Source organism: Gouania willdenowi, chromosome 22, assembly GCF_900634775.1.
Source record: "Gouania willdenowi chromosome 22, fGouWil2.1, whole genome shotgun sequence".
Classification (NCBI taxonomy): Eukaryota; Metazoa; Chordata; class Actinopteri; order Blenniiformes; family Gobiesocidae; genus Gouania; species Gouania willdenowi.
This window is the reverse complement of record NC_041065.1, coordinates 23993769-24018780: the sequence shown is the minus strand read 5'-3', so window position 1 is coordinate 24018780 and position 25012 is coordinate 23993769. Positions and strand designations below refer to the sequence as shown.

At 38.8% G+C, this 25012-nt stretch overlaps 1 protein-coding gene across 4 annotated transcripts in view; it reads left to right on the top strand.

The window, feature by feature from the left end:
- The window catches only part of LOC114456104 (formin), a 78132-nt gene that overhangs the window by 3056 nt on the left and 50064 nt on the right, over positions 1-25012 (top strand). For 2 of the 4 annotated variants that reach the window (XM_028437643.1, XM_028437646.1), the window contains exons 3-7: positions 6298-6464; positions 10972-11092; positions 16729-16790; positions 18851-19581; positions 23239-23380. In XM_028437643.1, coding sequence (XP_028293444.1) covers positions 6298-6464; positions 10972-11092; positions 16729-16790; positions 18851-19581; positions 23239-23380 — 1223 coding nt within the window. Of the gene's footprint in view, positions 1-6297; positions 6465-8612; positions 10873-10971; positions 11093-16728; positions 16791-18850; positions 19582-23238; positions 23381-25012 lie in introns of those variants that run through there. The other 2 variants (XM_028437644.1, XM_028437645.1) reach the window with 2 other exon arrangements.

The window sequence follows — 25012 nt, the reverse complement described above, 5'->3', positions numbered from 1 at the left end:
TGCGACTGGTTGCACTGTTATTTGTAGTTTTTGTGAACAGTCTTTTTAAACAGTTTCCTGGTGACAAGTATTTTCCTCAAAAGGAGATTTACTTCATCCCTCCTGCTGTTATCTAATAAAGTTGGACATTCCTTTTCCGAAACCTCTTAGCCCTCTCTTTCTAAGCTCTGTGTTTGTCTCTTAGACTTGCCTTGTGCAAATTGAACCTCCTCTCCAACAGCGTTTGACAAAAGGGCAAGCAAAGCCTGAGAATAATTTGACTGATGGTCTCTTTTAACTCTCTCAGCACCACAGCAAAGGCAGGGATTAGTGGGAATGTCCCAGATCAAAGGCTTCATCTAGACACAAAACTTGACCTGATCCAAGTTCTCGTGAGCATGAGGATAACTGAAGCATTGCCTGTTTGGACTCTCAAGAACTTTCAAAATTATAATATTTTCAGAAAGACTGTTTGCAAATACCTAGTGGCCGTCTGTCAGTCATGTGATTTTACCGATTGATCACATTGTTACACATCTTCCAAAACCATCAGCATCAGCTGAAAAAAGAGGAGCCTGCGTAGAGCTAAGACAAATTGGAAAGTAGTTAAAGATTATAAATCTGCTCAAGTGGAAATTGTATGGAAGAGATACAATCTCAAGTGCCCCCAACCTAATGCCACACACAGACTGAAGCTTGGCAAAAGCCTGCAGGCTAAATCGAGTCCATTACATTAATTAATCTGAAACTTCCAGCGGTGCATTAACAAGACTGGAATACATAAAAAATTTACCGCAACTATTTGCACTTTTATCTATCTATGTGAATGTTAGCACCACGATGGACTGGGAGCCTGTCTAGTGTGTATCTCGCTTTCTGCTGAGTCAAATAATAACAGAAGAGGGTATGGAAGACAATACCAGTATTTGTTTCAGGGTTTTCTTACTAACATAAAGTGATGCATTTTGATGTGACGAATACTGCCAGAAAAAAGGATCACAAAGTAGCAGAGAAAAGGAATTCTTTTTCACTCAGATATGCCGTGAAACCTTGAAACCCAACATGCATTCAGTTTGATTGCACCTCATGTCAGGAATACTGTTAGAATTCATGGTAATGAATATAACAACATAACATATGTGTAGCTTCTTTTAAACACTTATGGAAAACTAGTAGAAACTAGCAAAGAGGAACAGACAGTTAAACAAACTAATCCCCATCACTAGTCCTAAACGCTCAAAGGGCTTCCTCAAAGGATGCTACAAAACACTAACATTTCTCTTTAATTTTCATCGATTACGGGCTGTACATTTATTATCAACACAAACATACAAGACTAAGCCATAGTAAGTCAAATGGGCCTTAGTCTCTTATTCTCTTTCTTCCCTCATCAATTCCATGCTTATTATAGTCTGACATACATTAGCCAGTACCATAATCAGATTACCCAGTATGACCTGCAAGGTCATATGAAACTGATCAGTGCTTACCAAGAGAGTGAAATCCTGCTTTCACTGCAAGCTGTCATTCAACACATTGTTATGGTTCTGGACAATGAAGACAAGTAATGGCCTTATCCAGATAATCAAATCTTTTTTAGCAAGGAAGTAATTATTTAGCAGTCAAATTTTAGGTTGTAGAATGCTGCAGAGAAAAGGTCCAAGACCCAAATATAATCCTCCTATACTGTGTAACCATTTAATTTAATAAATTACTCTATTGTGCTAGCATCAGGAGAAATGCTAGCTATTCACATAACATTTGGGCTTTAGGAGTCTAGCATGACCAACACGGAATGGCCTTTTGTAATTGTCTCACTATGATAAATTCTCAAACACCATGGACAAGCCCCCAACGGTTACGTTTCCTGTGGTGGTGACGAGAAGTAAGGGAAATGAACAGTAACAAAACCAGAAGAAAAGACAAAAAAACAGAAAAAAAAAAAAAAAAATGCAGAAATAAGGTTGTGTTTATTTATTGTAACAAAAGAAATACTCCATCAAACCAAATATTAAGTGTTGAACCAAAAGAGAAAGGTTTACAACAAACCTTCAATAAAAACACATCTCCCAACATAAACTCAACAAATAACTACCAACTTAAAGCTGCTATTCGGAGTTTCTGAGAACACGTCTTGATGTCCCGCCCTAAACAGCTCCACTTCCTCCCACTGCCTCTCCCAATTTACCAGAAGCCACGCCTCTACTTAAGGTCACATTGCTATAGGTCTATGGGTCAGGTAAGAGCCAAAATCATCTTTACCTGTTTGTTGTTGTGACGCGTGCCCTTATTTCCGTGCACAGTTCCGCATTCCCTTTGATTGACAGTCTCAAAACACAGGAAGTGGCTGGGCACACTCAGCGATTATTTCCAATTGTATAGGGGTCTACAGGACGAAGGAGGGACTCAAAAATATTAATGTATAAGACAGTAGACCATAGTAAAAGACTAGTGAGGTATTTTTTCACATTTCAAAAGAATCATACATAAACATAGATTTCTCAGAAACTCCAGATATCAGTTTTAAAGTTCCACAAACGTTCCCCAGACAAACACCCTTCTCTCACAGGAGTAACAAGTGCACACACGCTGACTAGACAGACCATGAGCACTCACCAGCCACTATCTACTGAGGTCTCCAGCAAGCATTTGAAGGCCAGCTGATCAGTAGCTGATCAGCTGCACCTGCTTCAGCTGGGTGGGGAAAAATCTAGTCTGTTATAGTTATATCTGTTTAAATTGCAAAATCTTGAGATATTTTTAATTCAACTTAACACATTGGGGTTATTTTTTTTATTTATAGTGCTCATGAATCTCCCTCCTGTCACTAAATCAGTGAGCATTGACCATGGACTCGCTGACAGATCAATCCAATATTATTGGCAGAGGTTCGGAGATTTAATGGCATCTGTGTTGTGCTTAACCAAGAGTAATTTATTACATTGAAATTATGCACAATGTTGCATTAATTAATTACGTACATCATTTCTTAGGGGTCTTCCGATACAACTTTTTCCACTTCTGATACAATACAATACCAGCGGCAGTCATACATAAGCTTGATCCGTGATATTACTCAGAGAACAATAGGTATGAGGAAAAAGTTAACCATTCATTATCAACCAATGGATTATGTACATTTTAACTTTAAACATAAGAATATTCTGCTGTTCAATAAAAAATATATAACAAATAAGTTAGAGGACTCCTCATTAAAGTCGCACTGTGTAACTTTTGGCCACTAGGGGGCGCTAGACCAGTAACTTTCATGTCAAGCGCCCCTAGTGGCCATATGCCTTGCAGCACTGTCGCAAAAATCAACAAATAGTCAGTCGGGCCAGCCTCCCTTTGTCTTTCGATTGTGTATGCAGACAGTATTTGACCTGTGACTTCGGGATAAGGATTGGCTCTAAGGGCTGGGATGCTAAGAGGGGCCGGGCTCGTGCTGTAGCTTTGCAAGTTACGGATTTGACTTGCCGACTTCCCTTCATAAAGAATTCACATTTAACTTAACTATCACGGCAATTAGTGCACCCATTAACCCAACATGAAACTACCGTATTGTGCTCTTTTGGCTGTAAACAGAGGCTAAACTCGTTTCAGCTGCCCACAACAATGGCGCCTGGTCGGGAAATGCCCATTTGTTGTGATGTCACGTGGGAACTATATATATCCGAGCCTGTGGTCACGTGACTGCCATAAAGTAAAACGTTCTCCAGGCATTCTCCAGGTCACATGACCTGGCCAAAGACGGTCCGTCTTTCCAAACTTACATAGTCGGTATATTTAAGAGGGAAGCCCCGCTCGGAGCATTGATACTGTCAAGCGCTGTATATTGGCCTGAGGAATCATTTAAAATAACTCATATGGGTCAACTCTTTAGGTCACAAAGTCCACGGTGTGCCTTTAAATCCAATAAAAACACATGATGTATCATGAGTGCTTAGATCTGATATTTTAGATGCAGGCTGATATATTCCAATAATTTTTTTAATGAAATTGGACTACTACCAATATAGGATCAGGATATCTTTATTATTTCTCTGATATAATCGATAAGTATATGAATAATAAAAGTCCATGGTGGTTATCTATAGCAAAATAATTGAAGTAAAAGTCCAATAGCACATCTTTAAATCTCATTTTGTGTTGAAGAACAACATTCTAGATGATTTTTCGGGAACTGGTGTTTTGAGGTTGGGATCATCCCATCAGCAGACCATTACTAAATGTCAGCCAGTGGACAAACAATTTTATCTGCAGCCTGTGCTGGCTCACTTGTGTTCCTTGTGATTGAGTCTCAGCTCTTAAAGTTATAGCAGGCCATTCATTCATACTAAACAACAGCAAGTGAGCAGTTTTTCTCATGGCCAGTAAACAAGCTTCCTCTTGTGAGCACATGCATGTTGCAGAGAGTTAAATCAACAGGAAGAGCTGAATTAGCTAACGCATATATACTTGTTTCTCATCTTTGATGTAGTTACACTGCAGTATATGACAGGCTTCATTTCTTGCACATTGCATTATTATCCTGCAGTGACATGAGAGCCTTACTGCAGTATTGTTGGTTGAGTTTTGATTTATTTCTCTGTCCAGATGGTGGCAGTGTAAGTTTTCTATTAATTATTTATTAGTGTTGCTGGCTGTCAACCAAGGCACACATGCACAATCAGGTACTAAAGATTACCCTCCCTAGCTAGTTATTTTTAGCTATATATTTATTTTATTTTATTTATTTATTTATTTTTGCAGCAGGTGACTGGACCAAACGTCCTTTATGTGCAGCTCTGTGTGGTTTGTAGTTTCTTTCTTGTCTTGGATCGAATGCAGCTTTTCTCTGCTTTTGGAACCATCCCAGGCTTTACTCAGCAGTATTCACTGCAGTCTCACACAGTGCAGCACTACTATAATGACAATTTATTAACCTTACTCCAGGGGATGCTGATATCTCTGCTGTTGCATAAATACAGAGGCTGAATTTAAATGTGCTCATGTTCTCCTAAGGCTCCAGTTGAGTTTATTATGCATGTGGGCTGTCATAATTGTATTATAACATTTGAGTTTCCAGACTGTGGATCAATTTAAGGACTTTATTTTTAATTGGGAGTGATGGATTGGGGAAAAAAATGGATTCAAAGCTATTGTGGTTCTGCAGGAGTATTGTTAAAAATGGAAGTCAGTGGTTATTTTATTTTGGAAAATAAGGGCTTTGTATTTCTACATTTCCATTTCATATTTCTGCATGGACGGGTCATAGTGTTGTCTTATGGCTGGATGAAGTTGCGGTTACAGTTCTTTCCCCTCTGACTGCATCCTTCACTCTATATTATCTCTCCTACCACAATTACTATCACTACTATTGCCATTTAATCCTTGTCTCTCACTTGCAAGAAAGGGAATGCAACAATAATTGTGCTTCGATCTTGCCCATGTTGAATGATTGAGAATGTCTGTTTTTGATATTGTGTTTGAAATTTCCATCCTGTATCAACCATAGAGTGGTCCAATTTTATTTATTTTTTTTTTTTTTTTTTGTGGAAATCTTCAGGTCTTACCCTCTCATTTTGTTCTATCTTGAGAAAAAACAAAGCATGCAACCAAAAAAAAATTAGATTATTATTATTCAGAGGTGGCACACAAGCTCAGTACATTTGTAGAGGTGCGGCATTACTGCCAATGCAGTCACGCAAGTAAACGTGAATAAACATTGTTGAAGTATATACAGTAAAACACTTGGTCCCGAAATACAGAAAAATGCAATTGTGCAACCTTTGCAGCATCCTACAGAGGCTGAGGTTTAACACATCATGCTGCCGTTTCAATTTCTGTTCTAATCAACCTAAAACAACCTTGGTTTACGCTTATCTAACGGTCAGAAGAGGGCAGTCTTTCCCTTAGTGTCTCATCCTACTAATTCTACTCCCAGCAGACCTGCAGTGAGCCAAGCATTCAGAAATGCACCAATTAGACACCTGCATCTGACTCCCCTAACCCTAACTAAAACAACAAAAAATCAAACTGTGCAGAAGTGATTATTTGAGAAAATCAGGGGTTTCTCAGTGATTCATGAAGGCTCTCATCTAGTATTGACTATGGACACGAGGGCTCGCTAAGTGCAGATAAAAATAGGCTCGTGCCCACAGGCCTGAAGCTAAAGTATCTTGCTACCTTTTGATGCTTGATGCTGTACTATCTTTCGCGACACTGCAAAGAGACACAAAATCAATTTACATCTTTGTCTGATGTTTGAGTTTTTTGTTTGTTTTCATGCTTGGGCAACTTAGATTACATTGACTTCATGTGTTTGTGTTTTTCAAGAAGATTCCCTCTTGCGACAAGATGATATTTGGATGCTGGATGGGGATTACTCCCAGGAGCCCTTCTCTCGGGTCCCACGCCCAGATCATCTGGAATTTCTACGAATTACACCACCAGAGGATGACATCATTGAGGACACACCCTACTACCCCAAATTGGAGGGCACGGTGAGAGAATATAAATGTATTTTCAACCATAGAACAGTCTGTCACCATAAGCATCCAGATTTCCCTGCTTAGAGGACCTGCAGGGGGGGGTTTCCACCCAGGCATTTAATCACCTGATCATTAGTTCTTAGAAATGGATTAGCAGGGCACAGATTATTTTCTGTAACAAGGGACGAAGGTCCTTCCACAGTAATTCCCTTCTCATCCATATCAAAACATTTACGCCAAAAAAACTTGCAGCCATCACTGCAACTGTTTCTAGGTGTTTTTCATCCTCACAAGTTGAAAAAATGATCTGTTAAATAATGAAACTTTTAATGCTGCTGGGAGTAGTGGAGTATGTGGGTGTGGATCTGGAAGTGCAGCATGCATTGTTATCCACAGACACTACAACTGCCCTGACTTCATGCATAATCACTTCACATACCAGCAGAAAGGGCGTGCAGTGCGTGCACGTACATAAATAGATTGTTATGAAAGTGATGTCAATCTTACCTGTTTTGCTTGTGCATTGCATATTGTGGCTTCTGTCATTTGTCGTGGTATTTTAAAAACATTTCAATGTCATTTGAAGACTTTAAAACTGTGGAGAAGCACACCCAATTACTGGTTGGACAAGTTTGTTTTGGAACATCTCAGTAACTGCTGAGATACTATAACGTCACCTATCGGGTCAAATCAATTGCTCATTTGCTCCTTGTAGCACGAATGCCTGGAGGATTATGAATGTATTAAACAGCTCTGCTGTTACATAAGTGAAATCCTCAGTCACCGAACACCCATTTGTAATCGCTGTATTCTGAATAAAGCACATCTACAATCATTTCACTCCAGTAGTTTTTTATTGAAAGAAAAAAGTCCATAAGTCACAGTTCTGCATGTTTTATCTGTCATCATGCACTAAACAAAAGGTCCCAAGAAGAGATTAGAGAAATAACTTTGAATTCCTTTGTCTAACATTAGAATTTGCACCAAAAACCTGCATTTATATATTCCTCCCTTGAGAAATAAACCAAGACACAGTTGGTAAAAGACTTTCACAATTTGTAGTACTAATGTGAACATTGCAGTTGTTATCAAAACCGGTGCTAGTGTTTGATGTTAGTTGTTCATTTTACTGGTGCAGTGGGTATTTCTTTGAATTATACACCCCAACTTGGGTATAGACTACTCTTAGTTACACAAGTATATTACACATGTTATTAATTGTTTTTTTTTTAAAAGGCCTGATAATAATTTTTTCATCCTATTTGGGTTTGTTGAAAAAGGGAGACATGAAACGCAAGCAGGACAGTGGCTCTCCAGGAATTTATTTGAAAATTTTGAAAGTCACTTTTACCAACAAACTTAAGGCCCGTGGACCAAATCCGGCTCTTGAGAGCATTTTGTGAATGACCACCTAATTCACTTGTAGTATCTCAGCCCCTCCAGATTCAAAGATGCAATTAAACTCCACAATATTTGCATCATTTGATATTTCTTATATCATGATATTGTCCTGTGATAATATTTTTAATCTTACATTGTTGAAAAACCTCAATTTTTCAAAATCTGGCAAATTTTCCTGAAATTATTTCATGAAATGTCCCCAAATGTTCCACAAATCAGGGTAATTTAAGTGAAGATCCTGCAGGGATTGATATACTCGCATGCTTTATCATTTATATATCATTTACTCTATATGTGGAAATGCAAACCAGGCCACATTAATGTTGAATTTGCTCTTTTTCAACCTAAAATCTGTGGTTCACTTAAACTCAAACTGGTCTGTATTTGGCCCCTGAACTAAAATGAGTTTGACACCCCTGCTATACACTATACAAAGTTGAAAAACATTCCTCAGTACATTGTTCTCATAATTCATTCAAACACATTTCTTTTTAGTAACTTTATTAACTGCTGATTGTGTACATGCAACTTTTTATCTAGTCTCTTCACCACTTCTTCGTGGTATTGCTATCTCACTTGAACTCTAAAGCCATGAGTTGACTCCACCTCTGAGTTTACATTGTACCTCTGTAGCAATAATACGGAAGTAAGCTGAAGAAATCAGACACCTGTGGAGCCTGGCTCAGCTGGTTCCCTCCCTTACAAGGGAGGGACCTGAGGGGAGGCCTCACCAGACTGGGTAGACCAGTGAACCTTTTCCTTTTTTTCAGCCAACCTGAAGCGGTTTATTCACACAGCGACTTTCCTGTAATCTGAGACAGACACACAGAAGAAGACTGACTCAAACAGGCAACACTGATTCATAAAGGACTGTCGGGTGTACACTGGTACATGGGAAAACTATAAACCTCACCTTTATGGATAATGCAACGTAGCTTGTCAGAAGAGCTGGGAAAGCCTTTGTGGAATGCAGGTGAACTCCTGCTGCAAGGACATTACAGCCGAACATGCTTTCAGCCACACTTCACTTTCTGTGTTATGGGAATGTTGCTGACTGAATGGGGAAGAAACTGACAACACAGTATCACTTTGTTATACCTAAGGGTGTGCTTCATAGAATGTGTTTGTGAGACACAAAACTAAATTCCACACTGGATTTAATACATTTGGCAGCCTCCGGAAAAAGGTAAGAAGAGCGGTGTAGATTTGTTCGTACAAAGAGCTTTTGTTCCCGACCACGGCTTATAATGGAAAAGGAGCAGCTTGGACCACTGGAGGTGGATGAGTGAACTTTGTGTGACATTTGAAGAACATTTTTGGTGGAACTGATTGATATATTTGATTTTTGCTCCCATTTGCTTCGAGCTGAGTGATAAAAATGGAAAGCACAAGTACAAGCTCAGATGAACAAGGGAAGCCACCCATCAGCTCCCTGAGGAACGTTTTCAGCGGCCTCTTCTCCCGGGATCGATCCGCCTCCCCATTAATGCGTTCTCCTATGTTGACGTCTTACAAAGAGCTGACAGACGAAGGGACCTCGGATACTAAAGATGACAAGAAACTTCAAGACACTAGTGCAACTGCCGGCCCGGATTCTCAAAAGGAAGCCTCAGTTGATGCTGATCTAGTCAAGGTCACAAGAGTGGAAACACACAGTGACACAGAAAATGAGGACGAGCAGGCGCAAAGGAAAAATGTCCCCCATGTTGAGGACAATGAGTTTGAAGATGAAGAAGTGGAACACCAAGTTCCTGTTTTTAAAACGCATAACATTTCCACTCGGGCCCGTGTGGAGGATATCTTATATCCTGGGAGGTTTTCCAGCAAAAATAACTCCAAGATGATCAAGCTTTCTTCAGTTTCGAAACAGGAAAATGTCAGCCTTTCCAAGGGTTCTGCGCAGGTTTCAAGGTTTTCAGATATATCGCCTTGTGATGAGAAAACTTTACTTGATGCTCCATCAGACGTGAATGACGGAAACACAGAAACAGATGGGTCACGACCTGTGCCGTCAGTAATCTCTGAGCCTCTCGGTTCTGAAGCTGTAGGTCGTGTTGACAGAGGTACACCGAACATCAAGGATGCAGGTGTTGCAGAGAAGGATACATTGAAGGAAAGTCTTGAGGAGCCTGATTCGAGCTCGTTTTCCTCAAGTCCCAAGACTCCCGAAGCATCTGCCAAATTGTTCACCAACCCTGAGAAGAAGTCAGACACAGACTCTGCTCGCGTTCCAGGTGTAGACAAACCCAAGTCCTCGCCCTCTCTGTCTAAGAAGTTACTAAGAGACAATCAGGAAAATGGAGCTCCTGCCACACCGCACACAGCTACTTTGAAGACACATAAAACAAGCACACCATCTCCATTTTCCTCCTCTACCTCCTCCAACTCATCTCCATCCAGAGGCCCATCGGCGTCTACACCACCTTATTTCCAGATGCCTGCCCTCTTCAGCGGTTTGCGAGTGCTTAAGAAAGGAGCGGTTGGAGATGAGAGGGAGGTGGTGTCTGAGATCAAGCAGAGAGAGAAGGACGCCGAACTGGCTCTGCTCAACCTAAAAAAGACTGTTAACAAAGCTAAACCCCTTTCTGAGCTAAAGATCACTCCTCCGGTCAAAAGACAAGTTGATCCTAAATCAATTACAAACACTAAAAGTACAGTAATGGGACAACTCAGCAACCTTCTCAACCTAGAAAACGATGAAACCAACAAGCCCCGGATGGAAAAAGATGCTGATTCTGTTCCCAGTCAACAGGAATCGCAGAAGGTGGAGGGGGTTACAGGAGATAGAAGTCTAAGCCCTAAAACTCCCACACCTGAAAGAAAGAAAACAACAGACATGGCCTATGACACATTCAGGAACCTTCTTGGCCCCAAGTCTGCAAAAATTGACATGACAGACGATCTGGATCTAGAGGCGGTAAAGAAGAAGAAAAAGAATGATAAGGAAAACCTGAGGTCCATATTTGAAAGAACGTCCAAAACGCCGGTCAGGGAAAGCAAAAGTCTGACAGACTCTGGAGTACGTAACAATTTTTCACGCCTTTATGTCTCTGCATTGAACATTTTGCACTGTTGTTTTTTTAATATCCTGCAACTATGTGTTTTTTTTATCATTTAGACAGAAGCCACAACCCCTACCGACAGTGAGGACAGGACTCCAGGCCGTCTACAGGCTGTGTGGCCCCCTCCCAAGGCTAAAGATGAGGAAGATAAGGTGGGACTCAAATATACCGAAGCAGGTGAGAACCTCAAGCTTTACCTTAGGGTTGGGCTCAATTACTGTACATTTTAAAATTACAATTACGTCTTCAATTACCCATGTTAAATTACAACTCAATTATGATTACAGTGACCAGCATTTTTTACAATTACAATTAAAATTGCAATTATAATTTTTCCCTTCCCTTTCCCTGAAAGTCAATTACAATTAATCACAATTACTGAAACTGAAATAAATAAGCCTATAAAACGTAACCTTCCTCTTGTGTTAGCTTTCTGTTAGCATCGCTTATGATAATGGGTCAGTTTTGACCCATGTCTTAAATCAGCTGTAAAATACACTAAAGAATATTGTTTTTCATCTCTTGGTTTCCTTGTTAGGCTTCCATAGCCATGGAAATATTGGTTTTAATATTTTTGGTGTGGGCGTTTGAAGGTTTTTTCTGTCAGTATACCCCTCGATACATTTTTTTTTTTTTAAAAAAAGAGAACTGACAGGAAAACTTAATCAGAATCAGAAATGTTTTATTGGCCAAGTACAGTTTTTAAGACAGCACAAGGAATTTGACTTGGTAGTCGGTGCGCGGAACGAAAAACAAAGAAACAAGCCAGCAATGATAGTAATAATAATGATAAATATAAAGGATGAGGGAAATATGAAACATATTTTATTAATTTTTAATTATGTATGTATAAGGCAAGGCAAGGCAAATGTATTTGTATAGCGCATTTCATACACAAGGCAACTCAATGTGCTTTACATGATAAAACATTCAATTGTTGAAAATCAACAAGAACATTTAAAATCATCTGTAAAATCAATTCAAATCATCAACATAAGTCATAGAACTGTAACACGGTTCCCTCGTTTTGTGTTTCATTATATTGTAAATGGCAGTTTGTTTTTTTACAGAATTCCAATGCCAATTACAATTACAAAGTCAATTATCTGAACTCAATTACAACAGCAACATATTTTTGCAGTCACAATTACACATATCATTACATCATAATTGTAATTAATTACCAATTACACAATTACAATCATAATTGACTCCAACCCTGCTTTACATGCTGATGAAACTAAGCAGCTTGTGTATGAGCGTGCACTTTGAACCTCCTGGGAAGAATGTTGATTACTTGAGGTGGAGATAGAGACTTTACAGTGTGGAGTTTGCATGTGTTCCACATGCTTGTGTCACATCAACAACAGGGTGTCAACCTGTAAATCTACTTAAGGTTGTGTCTACACCTCAGTGGTTGCCCTTTTGTTTGTTTGTTTTTGTGTATGTTGGGTGTGTGCGTTTGGTGTAAAGTGGTTAATTGTATCAAGGATAGTCAGGACGCCATGTTGTCATTTGTAAAGAAGCTGAGACAAATTATAGGCTCCAAGCACTCAGCGTGGATTAAATTACAGAATTAAAAAAGGCCTGGATTACTTGAATCACTCCTGCAAACAGCAGGCGGTGCGACAGCTGCTGCGTGCACCGCAGTTTCATCCCCGGGGAATAGATTACGACCTGCTCTTGTGGATTATACCTGTGATCCCGTACACTGTCTCTATCTTAGTTTTTGGTCAGAGTTATAAAATTTGAGAAGCAGAGCAAAAGTCCAGATTACGAGTCATAAAGATAAACACCCCTAACCCTGAACCATGCTGTGTGCTTGTCTTCATTGTTGTGGTTTTTTCAAGGTTTTCCACAGTTTTTAGCACATTTCTGTCAAGCAAATTTCTCAGAATTTTATCAAATGTGTCCTCCAGATTTGAACACATGCTTGATCCAATCCTGACCAAGATTATAGTGGTTAAACTAAACCGTTCTACAGTAAACTGAGCACAATCGTTCTCTAATGCCATCCCGATTAAGACCAATTTATCTGTTACACCATAATACCTCGTGTTTTGTTTAATTGATCACATGATAGTATGCTGCAAAACAGGGTTGGGCTTAATTATAATTGTAATTGTGTAATTAATAACTAATTACAATTATGTCGTAAATATAATCGTAATTGTAATTGTAAAACTCTGTTGCTGTTGTAATCCTCTTTGAATTGTAATTGACCAGATAATTAGGTGGCCAAGACTGCGGGGCCTGGGGACCGCGTAGGAGGCCAACACCGCTGGTCCTAAGAACTGCGTATGCTTACATACGCGGTTCTTAGGACCAGCGGTGCTAAGAACCCTATTGTATTCGTTCCGATTATTATTATAGTAACATTTTTTGATTCTCTCGGTAAAAGTGGTGCAGCAGGTTAAACTGTGGAAGGGAGGGCGGTGCCCTTTGCAGAGTTGGCTCAAACTCCTCAGCTTACCTTGGACGCAAAAACTCACATATGTCCGCTAGCAGGTGGCGCTACGTTTTGGTCTATAACTCCCACACCGTATGTAGCACATTCAAAAACTTCATATCCACAGATTTCCTGAATAGCACTCACTCAGCTGGGCTAGGCCACGCCCTTTTCCGCCTCGAGTTTTGTTGGTGCAAAATCGCGAAAACTGAAAACCTACTTTTTCAAACTCCTCCTTGGAGTTTTGTCCAATCGGCGTGAAACTTGGCACGCATGGTCTTGAGTTGGACCTGATCTAAAGTGCAGTAAAGAATTTTGTTCGGGCAAAATATGCGCAAATTATTAACGAGTAAAATTTTCTAAATTGCTAAAAAAACACGAAATGTTGCATTTCTTGTTCAAAATCAATGCTAACAACACCAAATCTGAGATCCCTGGTTGGCATGTGACTGTGAGGGTATGTGCCAAATTTGAATAATGTAGGCCACTAGGGGGCTCTGCAAATATGGGATATTTATATCTCTTAAATGGCAAAACTGATTTTTACGAAATTTGGTGGGTATGACCTGGGTCACTCCTGAGGCCATATCTCAAAGGTAATCACGATTGGTCAAAGTGGGCGTGGCTTATTACAACATAAACAACAAAAATTTATTTCAGCTCAAGTATTATGTTGAGGTCTTTGAGATTTAATTTTGATTAAACGCAAAAGAGTTCCATGGCTTACACATATGTATCGTACACACACAAACAGCACAAAGCTATACGAATAAAACTTAGTAAAATTGAAATTAAACTTTCTTAATTGAGAATATAATAGTAATTGACTTTCAGGTGAAAAAATAATTGTAATTATTAATTTATGATATTTATTTGACTTCAAACATTTAAAATGAGCTCACTGGTGGTTCTACCTTCTTGGAAACTTTTTCATGTTCCTTGTTTGTAAGAAACCTACAAAAACTGTCTCTGGACCACTAACTTTTACCTGACAAATAAGCATCTTATTTTCTAATATTTAAACTAATTCTGGACTAATCAGTGGCTTTTAAATACATACTGTACAATAATTTTTTTTTGTATTGAATTTAGTTGAGAAAAAGATTGTGAGATTTTTGCCTGATGTGCTTTAAAAGAGTCGCAGACACCTTGTTTTGTCTTTCAAATGAATTTAAAAAGAAAAAATAAAGAGAATTCTGTTTAACTGTTTAACCATGTCATGGTTTTTTTAAATTGATTTTTATGATCTTGGTCTTGTCTTGGTCTCAACTCCCAAAAATCTTGGTCCTGTCCTTGGTCTCGAGCATGTCTGGGTCTTTATCTTGGATATTGTGGTTTTGAGTACAACACTACATTATGGCTGATAATGTGCATTTCATCAACTTTTGTATTTAATCAATCACAGATATTCTCATTAATAGGGATTATCTTTCTCTATCCAAATTAGGGTTTAGAAGTTTTGCTGAGAATACTTGGACAAATTCAAGCACTTCCAGCTGTTGGAGAAACTGTGGTTCCTAGGGACTGTCACAGTACCATTTGTTTTGGTCATGCCCATTACGACAATATTTTTGGAATTTGGTTCAAATCTAATTGAAAATCATTTTAAATCTACAAATAACTTCAATCTGGGACGAAACTGCTATTTGGCTCGTTCTACTCTATTGACGCAGATAAAGAGATGAAATGTCTGTTTGGTTTAGCAGCACGAAAATCAGTCACAAAAAGATGATCACATTTTTTATCCCTGAACATGGATGATTGGTATAATTTGGTTTATACAATTTTTTGTTATGAAATAATAAAAGACTCCAAATAGACAATTTTGACAAAAATCTGGGAGAAATGGAAAACTTATATCTTGCCCCGGAGGCCCCGGTATGTATGATCCTCTGTATAAAGTGTAACACAATCATATAATTGTGTTATGTGCACCTCTTGTTGTTTTTTGTCTTTATTTTATTTTTGTTTCTTCTGTATGGAACATATTGGGAGAAAAAATAAAAAATAAAACAAAAAACAGAGACTACTTGGACATACAGTATGAACAACACAATTATTGGAGATTTTGTTAGAATTAAAGCTAGGAATGTCTCGATACAACTTTTTCACTTCTGATATTATACCGATATTGCAGCCTTGCGTATCGGCCGATACCGATATTGATCCGATATGATGTCAGCACAAATCATACATACTTTTATTACTTATTTTGTAGTGTGGAATGTTAGAAAAGGCTTGATCAAGTGATGTTACTCAAACAGAGAACAATAGTCAGCAACAATAGGTTACTTTGTTGGAGTGTGAATCACATTCACCTATGGATAGAGAGTTAGAGAGTTGAGTTTATTTGTCATTGCACATGTTACAGAGCAACAAAATTACATTTCAGTTTTATCCCGTCCAAGAAAACATGAAAAGACAATCTTAACATGGGAGCACAGGAGCGGGAGAACTTTGGTTCGCCACAAGGGCGGCGCCCCTTATTTAAATGAGAAATGGGATAACAACGATGGGGAGGAAGAAGACCAAAATAGGCCCTTGTAGAGAGGGGCAGAGTTTGGAATCATAAAAAAACTCTTCAGCAACATTGCGACAGAAACCAACAAACACAACATTCAATTCAATACAACAGCACGTTAGCACAGGGGATGGGTCTTTAGGTTGGGTAGTTCGCAGGTCAGCCACAGTGTGGCGCTGCCCTTATGGCGCGCCTCCTACTGCCCAACCGCTGGGAGGAAGGAGGGTTGGAGGGTTGGAGCCAGAGGAGATGGTGACAAAGGCAGGATAATGTAGTGATGTCGGGGGAGTGAAAGTGTTCGTTGAGATAAGTCTGTTTACTCAGACTCTGCTGCTGACTCTCACATAGAGATGACATAGAAGTGCTGGAGCGGAAAATTTTATCGGAGCGCTTATATCGGTGATTTTAGATGCAGGCCGATAAAATCCGATATTTGTTTTCTGGCTGATATCGGACCAATATCCAATATCAATATCGAATCGGGACACCTTTAATTAAAGCCCTGTCTTGTCTATGGTGTATCAGTAACCCCACACTGGTCTGTTACAGTCATTATTTCACCCACGTTGATGACTGCCATCATTTTAACCTCATTTAAGTCTTCTGATGTGATCTCTGATAAATTTGATAAGTTCTATTTACTTTAACTTAGCCGCACTGCGTCTTGTTACCGTCACATGTTTCATAAATCAGCTTCACAGCAAATAAATCAGCAACGTGCCAGTGGAAAACACAACAATCAACCACGTTTTGCAGTGATATATTAGATTGAGTGTACGCAGTGCGTGTTTGCAGAGTAAGTGTGTGCTATAATTTAATTATCCGCTGTCATTCTGTTCTCAGAGCATCAAGCTGATTTACTGCAGCTTAAACGAGAGTGTAAGGAAGAGCTGGAAAAGATGCACGTAAGTAATCCTGTTACTTTCAGAAAGCAAACCAAACTTGTTTGAAATGGAAAGGTATTTCAAATCAAAAGGATGAATCAGTTTCACACACGTGTTATTCCTAATATTAACTCATTTATTTATTGATTGTCAAACCTAATTCACATGTAATAGAACAAATTAAATTAAATAAAAACCCTGCAGGGTGAATTAAGTCAAGAGTTGCATTGAAATGTCAAGACCACAAGATGGCGATACGTGCACATGAAATGAACGCGTGACCCAGATGAAAATTTCAAACCTCTCTTCATCATGGCAATGTGTCTTTGGTTTTTGTTGGAAATCATTGGACATACATAATCCACGAGTAATAAGAAAAAATATATATAGATATATATACAAAGACTCTTAATCTATGTGTGTGCATAAAAGAGAGATTTAAATCATTTGTGCATTGAAATTAAGATGGATTACGAAAGAAAATGACCAAGATAGATGATAGTTGTGGTTAGTAATGTAAAGTTAGATAAAGTTGTCACAATGACTTCCCAAAAAAAAAACAAAAAAAAAAACTTTTAAATCAAAAGAAAAGTAAAAAATAAAAATATTTTAGGCAACCTTTTGATTAAATGTATTTATCAATGATGCAAGTGTCAATTTAAATTAAGTAAAAAAAAAACAAACAGTGTTGTAATGACAACTACAGATGGAAAGTAGCCATTGGCTAATTCTGGCATATTTACATTTATATGTTTATTAATATGCATTGTCCCTTTAAATAAATAAATAAATAATTAAATGAATAAATAAATGTTTTAGGTTTATGGTTTTATCATGTAAGAAAACCTAAAAGTTGCTACAAAAAATGTTTGGTTTTTTTTAATTTTCTATGTTTAAAAATTATCGCTTGATGCAGTTTTCTGAGAAGCGTAATTCAAAAATGACAAATTTACAAATAATTCAACTGACAAACAAAGACGTTAAACCTCTTTATCCATGAGAAGTTTTGGTGGTTTTTAATCCGCTAACCTAATTAAGAAAATGAAATAGTAACAAAACTAGTCATTCTGAGTGTGTTAATCTGTACAAAACGATAAATTGCTTTATGCACCACCAAAGTCTCACCTCACAATTTGTTTTCCAGCCGCTCTGTTGAAAGCCTTTAATTTAATGTCAACCTTTGGAGTGCTGATGCTCACACTGGGAAGCATGTACCAATGTCAGCCCACAACAAAGGCTTTGTACGTGCCTAATTCACTCTCCAAACTGACAGGAGTTAATGGGGAACATGTGTTAGATTTACTGCAGAACTATTTCCTGTCCAAGCAGATCAATCCTTTGCTTGCTCAGGATTGTTTAGTATTGTTTGAAAGGAATAGTTGGTGGATTTTATTAACCTCAGACTAAAGATTTGTTTTAGTCAATGGAAAACTTCCAATAGAGACTCACTTTTTGGGGTCTATTTTAAAATAATCGTAAAGTCTATCACCAATTGCTTTATTATTTTTGAAAACATTAAAAAGCTCTTTATTGACAGGGAAGGGGCTTACAAACTGAGAAATAGAATCAAATTTAGGTCTGCGAGTGTGTGGACAACAAGGAAAAGCATTTGTGTGGGTTAAGATTGTGGAATAACGTGTGCAAATATCAAGAAATGTAAAAGAAAATGTAAAGAAATTGTCTTTACATTATATGACAATTTTGAAAGTATGTGATATGTTGGGGTTTTTTGTGTATTTAATATAAATCTTATGAAGATATGACACAATTAATTTTTCAACAGCAGCAATGGCTGGAAAACAAGACTCTGACGCTCGATTATTTGTAACTGTAATTGCAGAAAAGGGGTGGGACTATTAGGTTTATACTTCCACCCGCTGCCTTTCAAACAGTATGTGTTTGCAGTAATATATGCAATTGTTTTGTTTTTTCTGTAGGGAAGCTATCTGCATCTCATCTTTTGTTTATTCTATTATAGTTTTTTGTATTATTGCATTTGTTCAGAATAAAAACCGTATGTCATTGTTTCAAACAGCAGCGTTATTTGTTTATGTCGTATTTTTTTCATTTACTCTGTACAGAATGACTTTGAGCTTCAAGTCTTCAAACTACGAGGCGAACATGCCGTCTCCGTTACCCACCTGGAGGACCTCATCGCCAAGATGCAAAAACAAAGGTCGCACAACTCAGGTCAGCTGCACTACGAGGTCTGTGATGTTGCCGTTTCCACTGCAGACGATGCAGTGCCCAAAACCTCTCGCACCGTGGGTATCCAGACTGACCGGGAGACCTTTGTTAAGAGCCCTGAGGGGGAAGGAGCTGGACTTTCTCTGAGTCCAAACCAGAACCTTCCAGGAAAACTCAACATGGACTCAAATGGACTGAATCTCAAAGCAGAACCAGCTCGAGGTCCTTCAGGACCACCTCCTCCACCACCACCTCCTCCTCCTCCTTTACCAGGCCAAACAGGTGCGCCACCACCACCACCACCTCCTCCTTTACCGGGCCAAACTGGTGCACCACCACCACCTCCTCCTTTACCAGGCCAAAGTGGTGCACCACCACCACCTCCACCACCTCCTCCTCTGCCTGGAGGTGGACCCCCACCACCTCCCCCTCCCCCTCCTGGTCTACCTGGATGTGGGCCACCACCTCCTCCTCCCCCTCCAGGTTGCGGCCCTCCACCTCCTCCTCCGATGGGGGGCTTTAGTCTTGGAAAGACTGAGGAAAAAGCCCCAAGGAAACCTGCGATTGAGCCTGCCTGTCCAATGAAGCCTCTGTACTGGAACAGGATACAGATACACAACATTAAGTATGTATAATGACACACAATAAGGTCTTTTCACTGTAATCCATGTTTGGAGATTTTGTTGCCACCTGTTGAATGCCGTTAAAGATGGTTTTACAAAAATTTTAGTGGTAAAAAAGAAAAAATAGGCGAGGGTTAGGTAGGCCAGGGGTCATCATCCCGAGCGAGTGGAGGCAGACATTGTAACAAGTGGTCAAAAATGGTCAGAAAGTGGCAAAAAAGAGTATAAAGTGACTAAAATGGGCTAAAAGCAGTTAAGAGTGGCCAAGAAATGGGCAATTAAAGAGGAACCAGGTGGTATGTAATGGCAAAGGGTAGCTTAAATGGGAAAAATGTGGCAAACAATAGTTAAAAAAGGGCAAAAATGTGGAACAAAAAGAGGCAAAATGTAGGGGGAAAAGGAAACAAGTGGTATTTATTAGGCAAAAGTTAGCTTATTGGTATGAAAAGTGGCCAAAAAAATTTAAAAAGAAAGGACAGAAATTTGATAAAAGTGTCAGAAAGAACTTGCAAAAATTGACAAAAAATAGTATTTTCAGTACGTTTTTCAGTTTTGGGTCACCAAACCTTTTTTTTTTAACTTCTGGCTGTTCAATATTTACCTTTGTACCGTTTCAAGCTATTCATTGGACGTGCACAACTTGAATTGCAATAAATAACTGGAAAAATGAGGGTGTTCTAAAACTTTTGACCGGTAGTGTATGTCAACACACATCATATTGTATGGCTATCTCTTATTCAGGGTAATGGGGCCTCAATCAATGCTCATAAAAGTCTGCAGATAAATGACACCATTTACTGGGACTGTGGCTGTAGCCTCATTGTACCCCCAGCCTTCCAGCTTTATGACCTTGTATTTCCATGGATGGATTAGCAGGGAGTACAGTTGCTATTGGGCCTTTCCTCTGCTGGAGGATGCATCAAGCATGCTACAGTGGTTTCATGTCGGCTATAAATTAAACCATAAAAGACCAAGTTAAGAGAATATTAAATGGGTCAGATGTTTAACTGTAGCTGGATCAGCTGTTCACTGTCCGTTAATGTGTCTGAGTTATTAGAGGGAGCGCTGTAAGGTTTGAAATGAAGCCCAGGGTCAGAATATGAGCTGAAACATAAAGTCATTGGTGGGTTTGGCAATGTTCAGGGGAATTCCAAACACATTCAAGTCTAAATTATGCTCAAGATATTTTCTGTGGTGGTTAAAATTAATGTTAAGGCAGCTCAATAAAGCAATGAGTAGGTTCCTCCTTCAGATGTAATGGCATACATAAGCCTTTCTCTTTAGAGTTTGCATGTTTTCTTCCTTATTTTAGGTTTAAATTGAAAAGTCAAGCAGGTCTCTTTCTGTTGGTCACTTTTATTTTCTCCACAAAAAAAGCTGAGCTGTTTAAACGATAATGGATTTATTGCTTCAATCAAACCTCATTTGACTTCAGTTTCCAGATCTGGTTTCAATAATAACATCATTTTCTTCAGCACTCATTTTGATAACAATCTGCTGAGTCGTGAGTGTGTCCATATTAAGTACCTGCTGTACAATGTCTTGAATAGGTTCCAGCCCCCTCTCAAGTTTGATCAGATTTACTTTGTCTTATAATTCATTTTACTATGGTGAGTTTTGTTTCGAGATGCACGATCTTGGATTTTTGGCCAACGTCCGATATGCAGATATTTTTTGGCCGATAACCCATATTGATACCGATAATTTCCCCCACACCTATAAATGCAAAGATGATGTAGCTTCTGTAGTGGATTTAACACCATACAAGATTATTCTGCATACGCTGTCATATTGGTCCGCTAAACAAAGCTGAAAATGATGTAATATCAGCAATCATTCCTTGTGCAAAGAAAATAAATAAAAAATACTTGCATTCTGAATATTTTTGCAGCCGATCATACTTAAAACAGTTACTGCCTATACTTACGTTTACATTTTGTATGTAAGTGGTATAAACAGCATTTCTGCACTTGCATTGTGGGCACTTCTCGAGCATGGCTGAGGTGCCCTTGAGCAAGGCACCAAACCCCAACACTGCTCTCTTCATTGTAAAGCGACGTTGAGTACCCAGAAAAGCGCTATATATAATTGATGTATAATAATAATAATAATAATAGGATCAAAGCATTTTGTGCCATAGCTATTTATGAGGGAAAAAATGTAACTGTTTCTAAATCGATCATTTCAGTTAATTATTCTACTTTGAGATTGTTGAGTGTTTTTTTTTTTTTTTTACCTTTTTTGAGATTCAAGATTTATTACGTTTTGAGTCATTTGATTACTAACCTAAATACTTTAACTGGGCATATCCGATACAACAATTCCATTTCCGATGCAATAACGATATTGCAACCTCGGGTGTTGGACGAGGCCAATATCGATCTGATACGATATCAGCGCAAATCATACAAACTTTTGTTGCTTATTTTCTAGTGTGGAATATTAAAAAAGGCTTAGTCAGCAACATTAGGTACTATACTGTATGATCCATTTATTTGAAGTGCTTTTATTGGAGATTTAAGACGCAATCTCAACTCAACTCGTTAATCCAAAACTGTGATGATAATCCAACATCAATATCTGATCGTGACACCCCTAACTTTTACCGATAACTATAAACCAATGCATATGTTCTGATGTCAGAGAATCAGGAAATAGTTCATCCTCCCTTTCTACAAGTTTGCCTCCACTCTGGGAGCCATTGGTGAGGATTTGTTACAATGTTTGATGCTCTTTTCTCTTGTTTTTGAGCAGATTTTTTTTTTTTTTTTTTGCACTATTAAACACAAAGTCTGGTGTAGGAAATGAGAGCTGAGCCTGTGTGCAGTAAAAACCTTTGGACTAATCCACATAAGTGTTCCCATCAATGTAGTGGGAGGCCAACATCATGCAGAATCATCCAAACCAATCCCACTTTGAGTTGAGCTTGTGTTTTTGTATCTATGGAGTCTTTTTACCATCTGACCGAGCTTTGACTCACAAGCTGAATGACCTGTCACTGTTATGGGATGTGTCCTTCACCAGTGACCTGCAAATGTAAGCTTAGATGCACAAAATCATCACCGTCATCATTTAGTTTAGGTTTCAAATGAGTTTCATTGGTGTTTAGGCTGCTGCTGGAGCAATAAATGTCCAACTGATTAAGGGACGTCTGAAGAGAAAGCAGACGAGTTGAGTCAAAGCTCAGAGGAAAGTGTTTGTGCTCAACTTCTCATGTTCTCGCCTCTGCCTCTGTTTGTTTTCTCAATGTTACTCAGCAACTTCTGAAACACGGCCTTGTCTCCTATATTTCTTCTTTATTTTTTATTTAATGCTGGAAATAGTTATTTATTAAAGAAACAAGCTGGCCTTTACCTTGTTATTTTTATCACCAAGCTGATAAACAATGTGTTTTAAATGGCAAGATTGCCGTCACGCTTGCCAGGATTTTGTCACACCGTGAAATACAAAAATGGGAAACAGGTTGTACAAACATCAAATGTGCTTCTACAAATAGGCCTCTTCATTTGTTTAGCTCATGTATCGTCTGATTGTTGCCCGGATGCTTGATGAGTCACTGTCCCCGTAGAGCTGATCACATGTTTTGCACTCTAACCTCAGCTTGGATGCATCCATAGTCATTGTTTTCACAATCCAATATATGTTTTTGTGTTCTCTAGGATGAAAACACTGTGGGATTCTCTGGATGAGCCAAATTTAGTCAACACCAATGAGTTTGAGGAGCTTTTCTCCAAGGCAACACTTCAGCCCAAGAAAAAGCCGCTGTCGGACACCTTTGAGAAGAAAACCAAAACAAAAAAGGTAGATTTGATTCCTTTATTACACTTCCATCTGTTTAGGTTCTCTCTACCTTGTTAGGTAATGTCCCAGTGGATGAGGTGTTCTTCCACTGTGCAGTGCAGCATAAAAATCAACACCAACAACCAGATTGTCCTTTCTGCCAGGCTCATCTTTGCTTCCTTCAAGACTCACTTGTTGATGTCATGTCAAATGCTGCAACTCTGCACTTCTCCTACAGCCAGCACTGTGTCAGCATCCTGGCTGCCTGCGGTCCTCGCTGTGGCGTCCGAGCGGTTAAAAATCGGCCACTGCACCAGACTTTCCCCACTAAATCCATACGCATCACCCTATTCTGATCAATTTGTCAAGGCACCACTGTGCTGCAGAGGGCTGCTGTGTGCGTTAGTGTGTGCATGTGTGTATGTGTGTGTGTCGATGATAGTGTGGGCGTAGGCATGTGTGCATCTCATTTTGATTCCTACATCTCTCCACTCAGTCTGGTCACTCAAACTATCCAATGATCCAACTCAGACAGCCACATGCAGACACGCATCATTCCAACTGTCTCCAGACCAGACTCACATCAGCCTTGACAAAGTTTAAACACTTCTTTCTACCAACCTGCTTATTCCTGTTCAGGGCCAGGGGGGTGTAGGTAGCGCGGGGTACACCCTGAACAAGGCACCAGTCCATCACAAGATGAAAACACAATTGCTTAAAGCTGCTGGAGATGAAAAGTTTTTGACAAATAAAGACATAGTCTAGGCCTCATAGATCAATAAATTAAAGCTCAGTAGCTCGAAAAAAAAAAAAGATGTGAAGGGTTGAAATTGCTTTGATCTGTTATAGCTACCTTTGTTGACAATGTCTGAACAGTTTGCGCATTGCATTGTGGGATGTAGAGTCTCGTTCAGCTACCAAAGTGACTTCTCAAAACATTTCTGCTTTTTTTTTTTTAACGGAATGAAAGTTGCGACAAAACAATGGCGGATGTTTGTTTTGGTGCTGATGCGAAAAGTTGTAAACCTGGTGAAGTGGTATCACTGGTGTCAAACTAATTATTGTCCTCCATGTCTGGTGAAGAAACACAAGAAATCACAGTTCTCTGCATCCGTTCAGGGGACTCCACATCCCACAATGCAATGTGCAAAACTTTCCCAAAATTGTCAATCAGAGAGTGTTTACAGTGGAGTAGAAAACTTTCAAGAAGCAATGTCAACCTTCCACATCTTTTTTTTTGAGCAAAAGATCTTCGATTTAATGACCTATGATGCCACTAGCTTTAATGTTTATTCAGAAGCTCTTTGAATAAAGAAAACTAAAGAAATCACATTGTAAAGGTCTGTTAAATTATGTGTCAACTTGTTTATTTATCTTTTCTCGAGGAAAACTCGAGGAGAACTTTGTGTATTATAAGCAGGCAGGATTAGATAAGGGATTTAACGTTTTTAGTACAGTATACATATTTATAGTGTCCTTAGAACGTTATTCTGATTAGGTTTATGTCTTGAATATTTTAATTGTGTTTTAATTTTGCGTTTGTGATATAGTAACTGCATTTTGTTATTGCTGCTGCCTATATCTTAATCTCAATGGGAAAACCAAAATACACTGATAATAAACAGAGAGGCACAAAAACCGTCTCTTACGTAG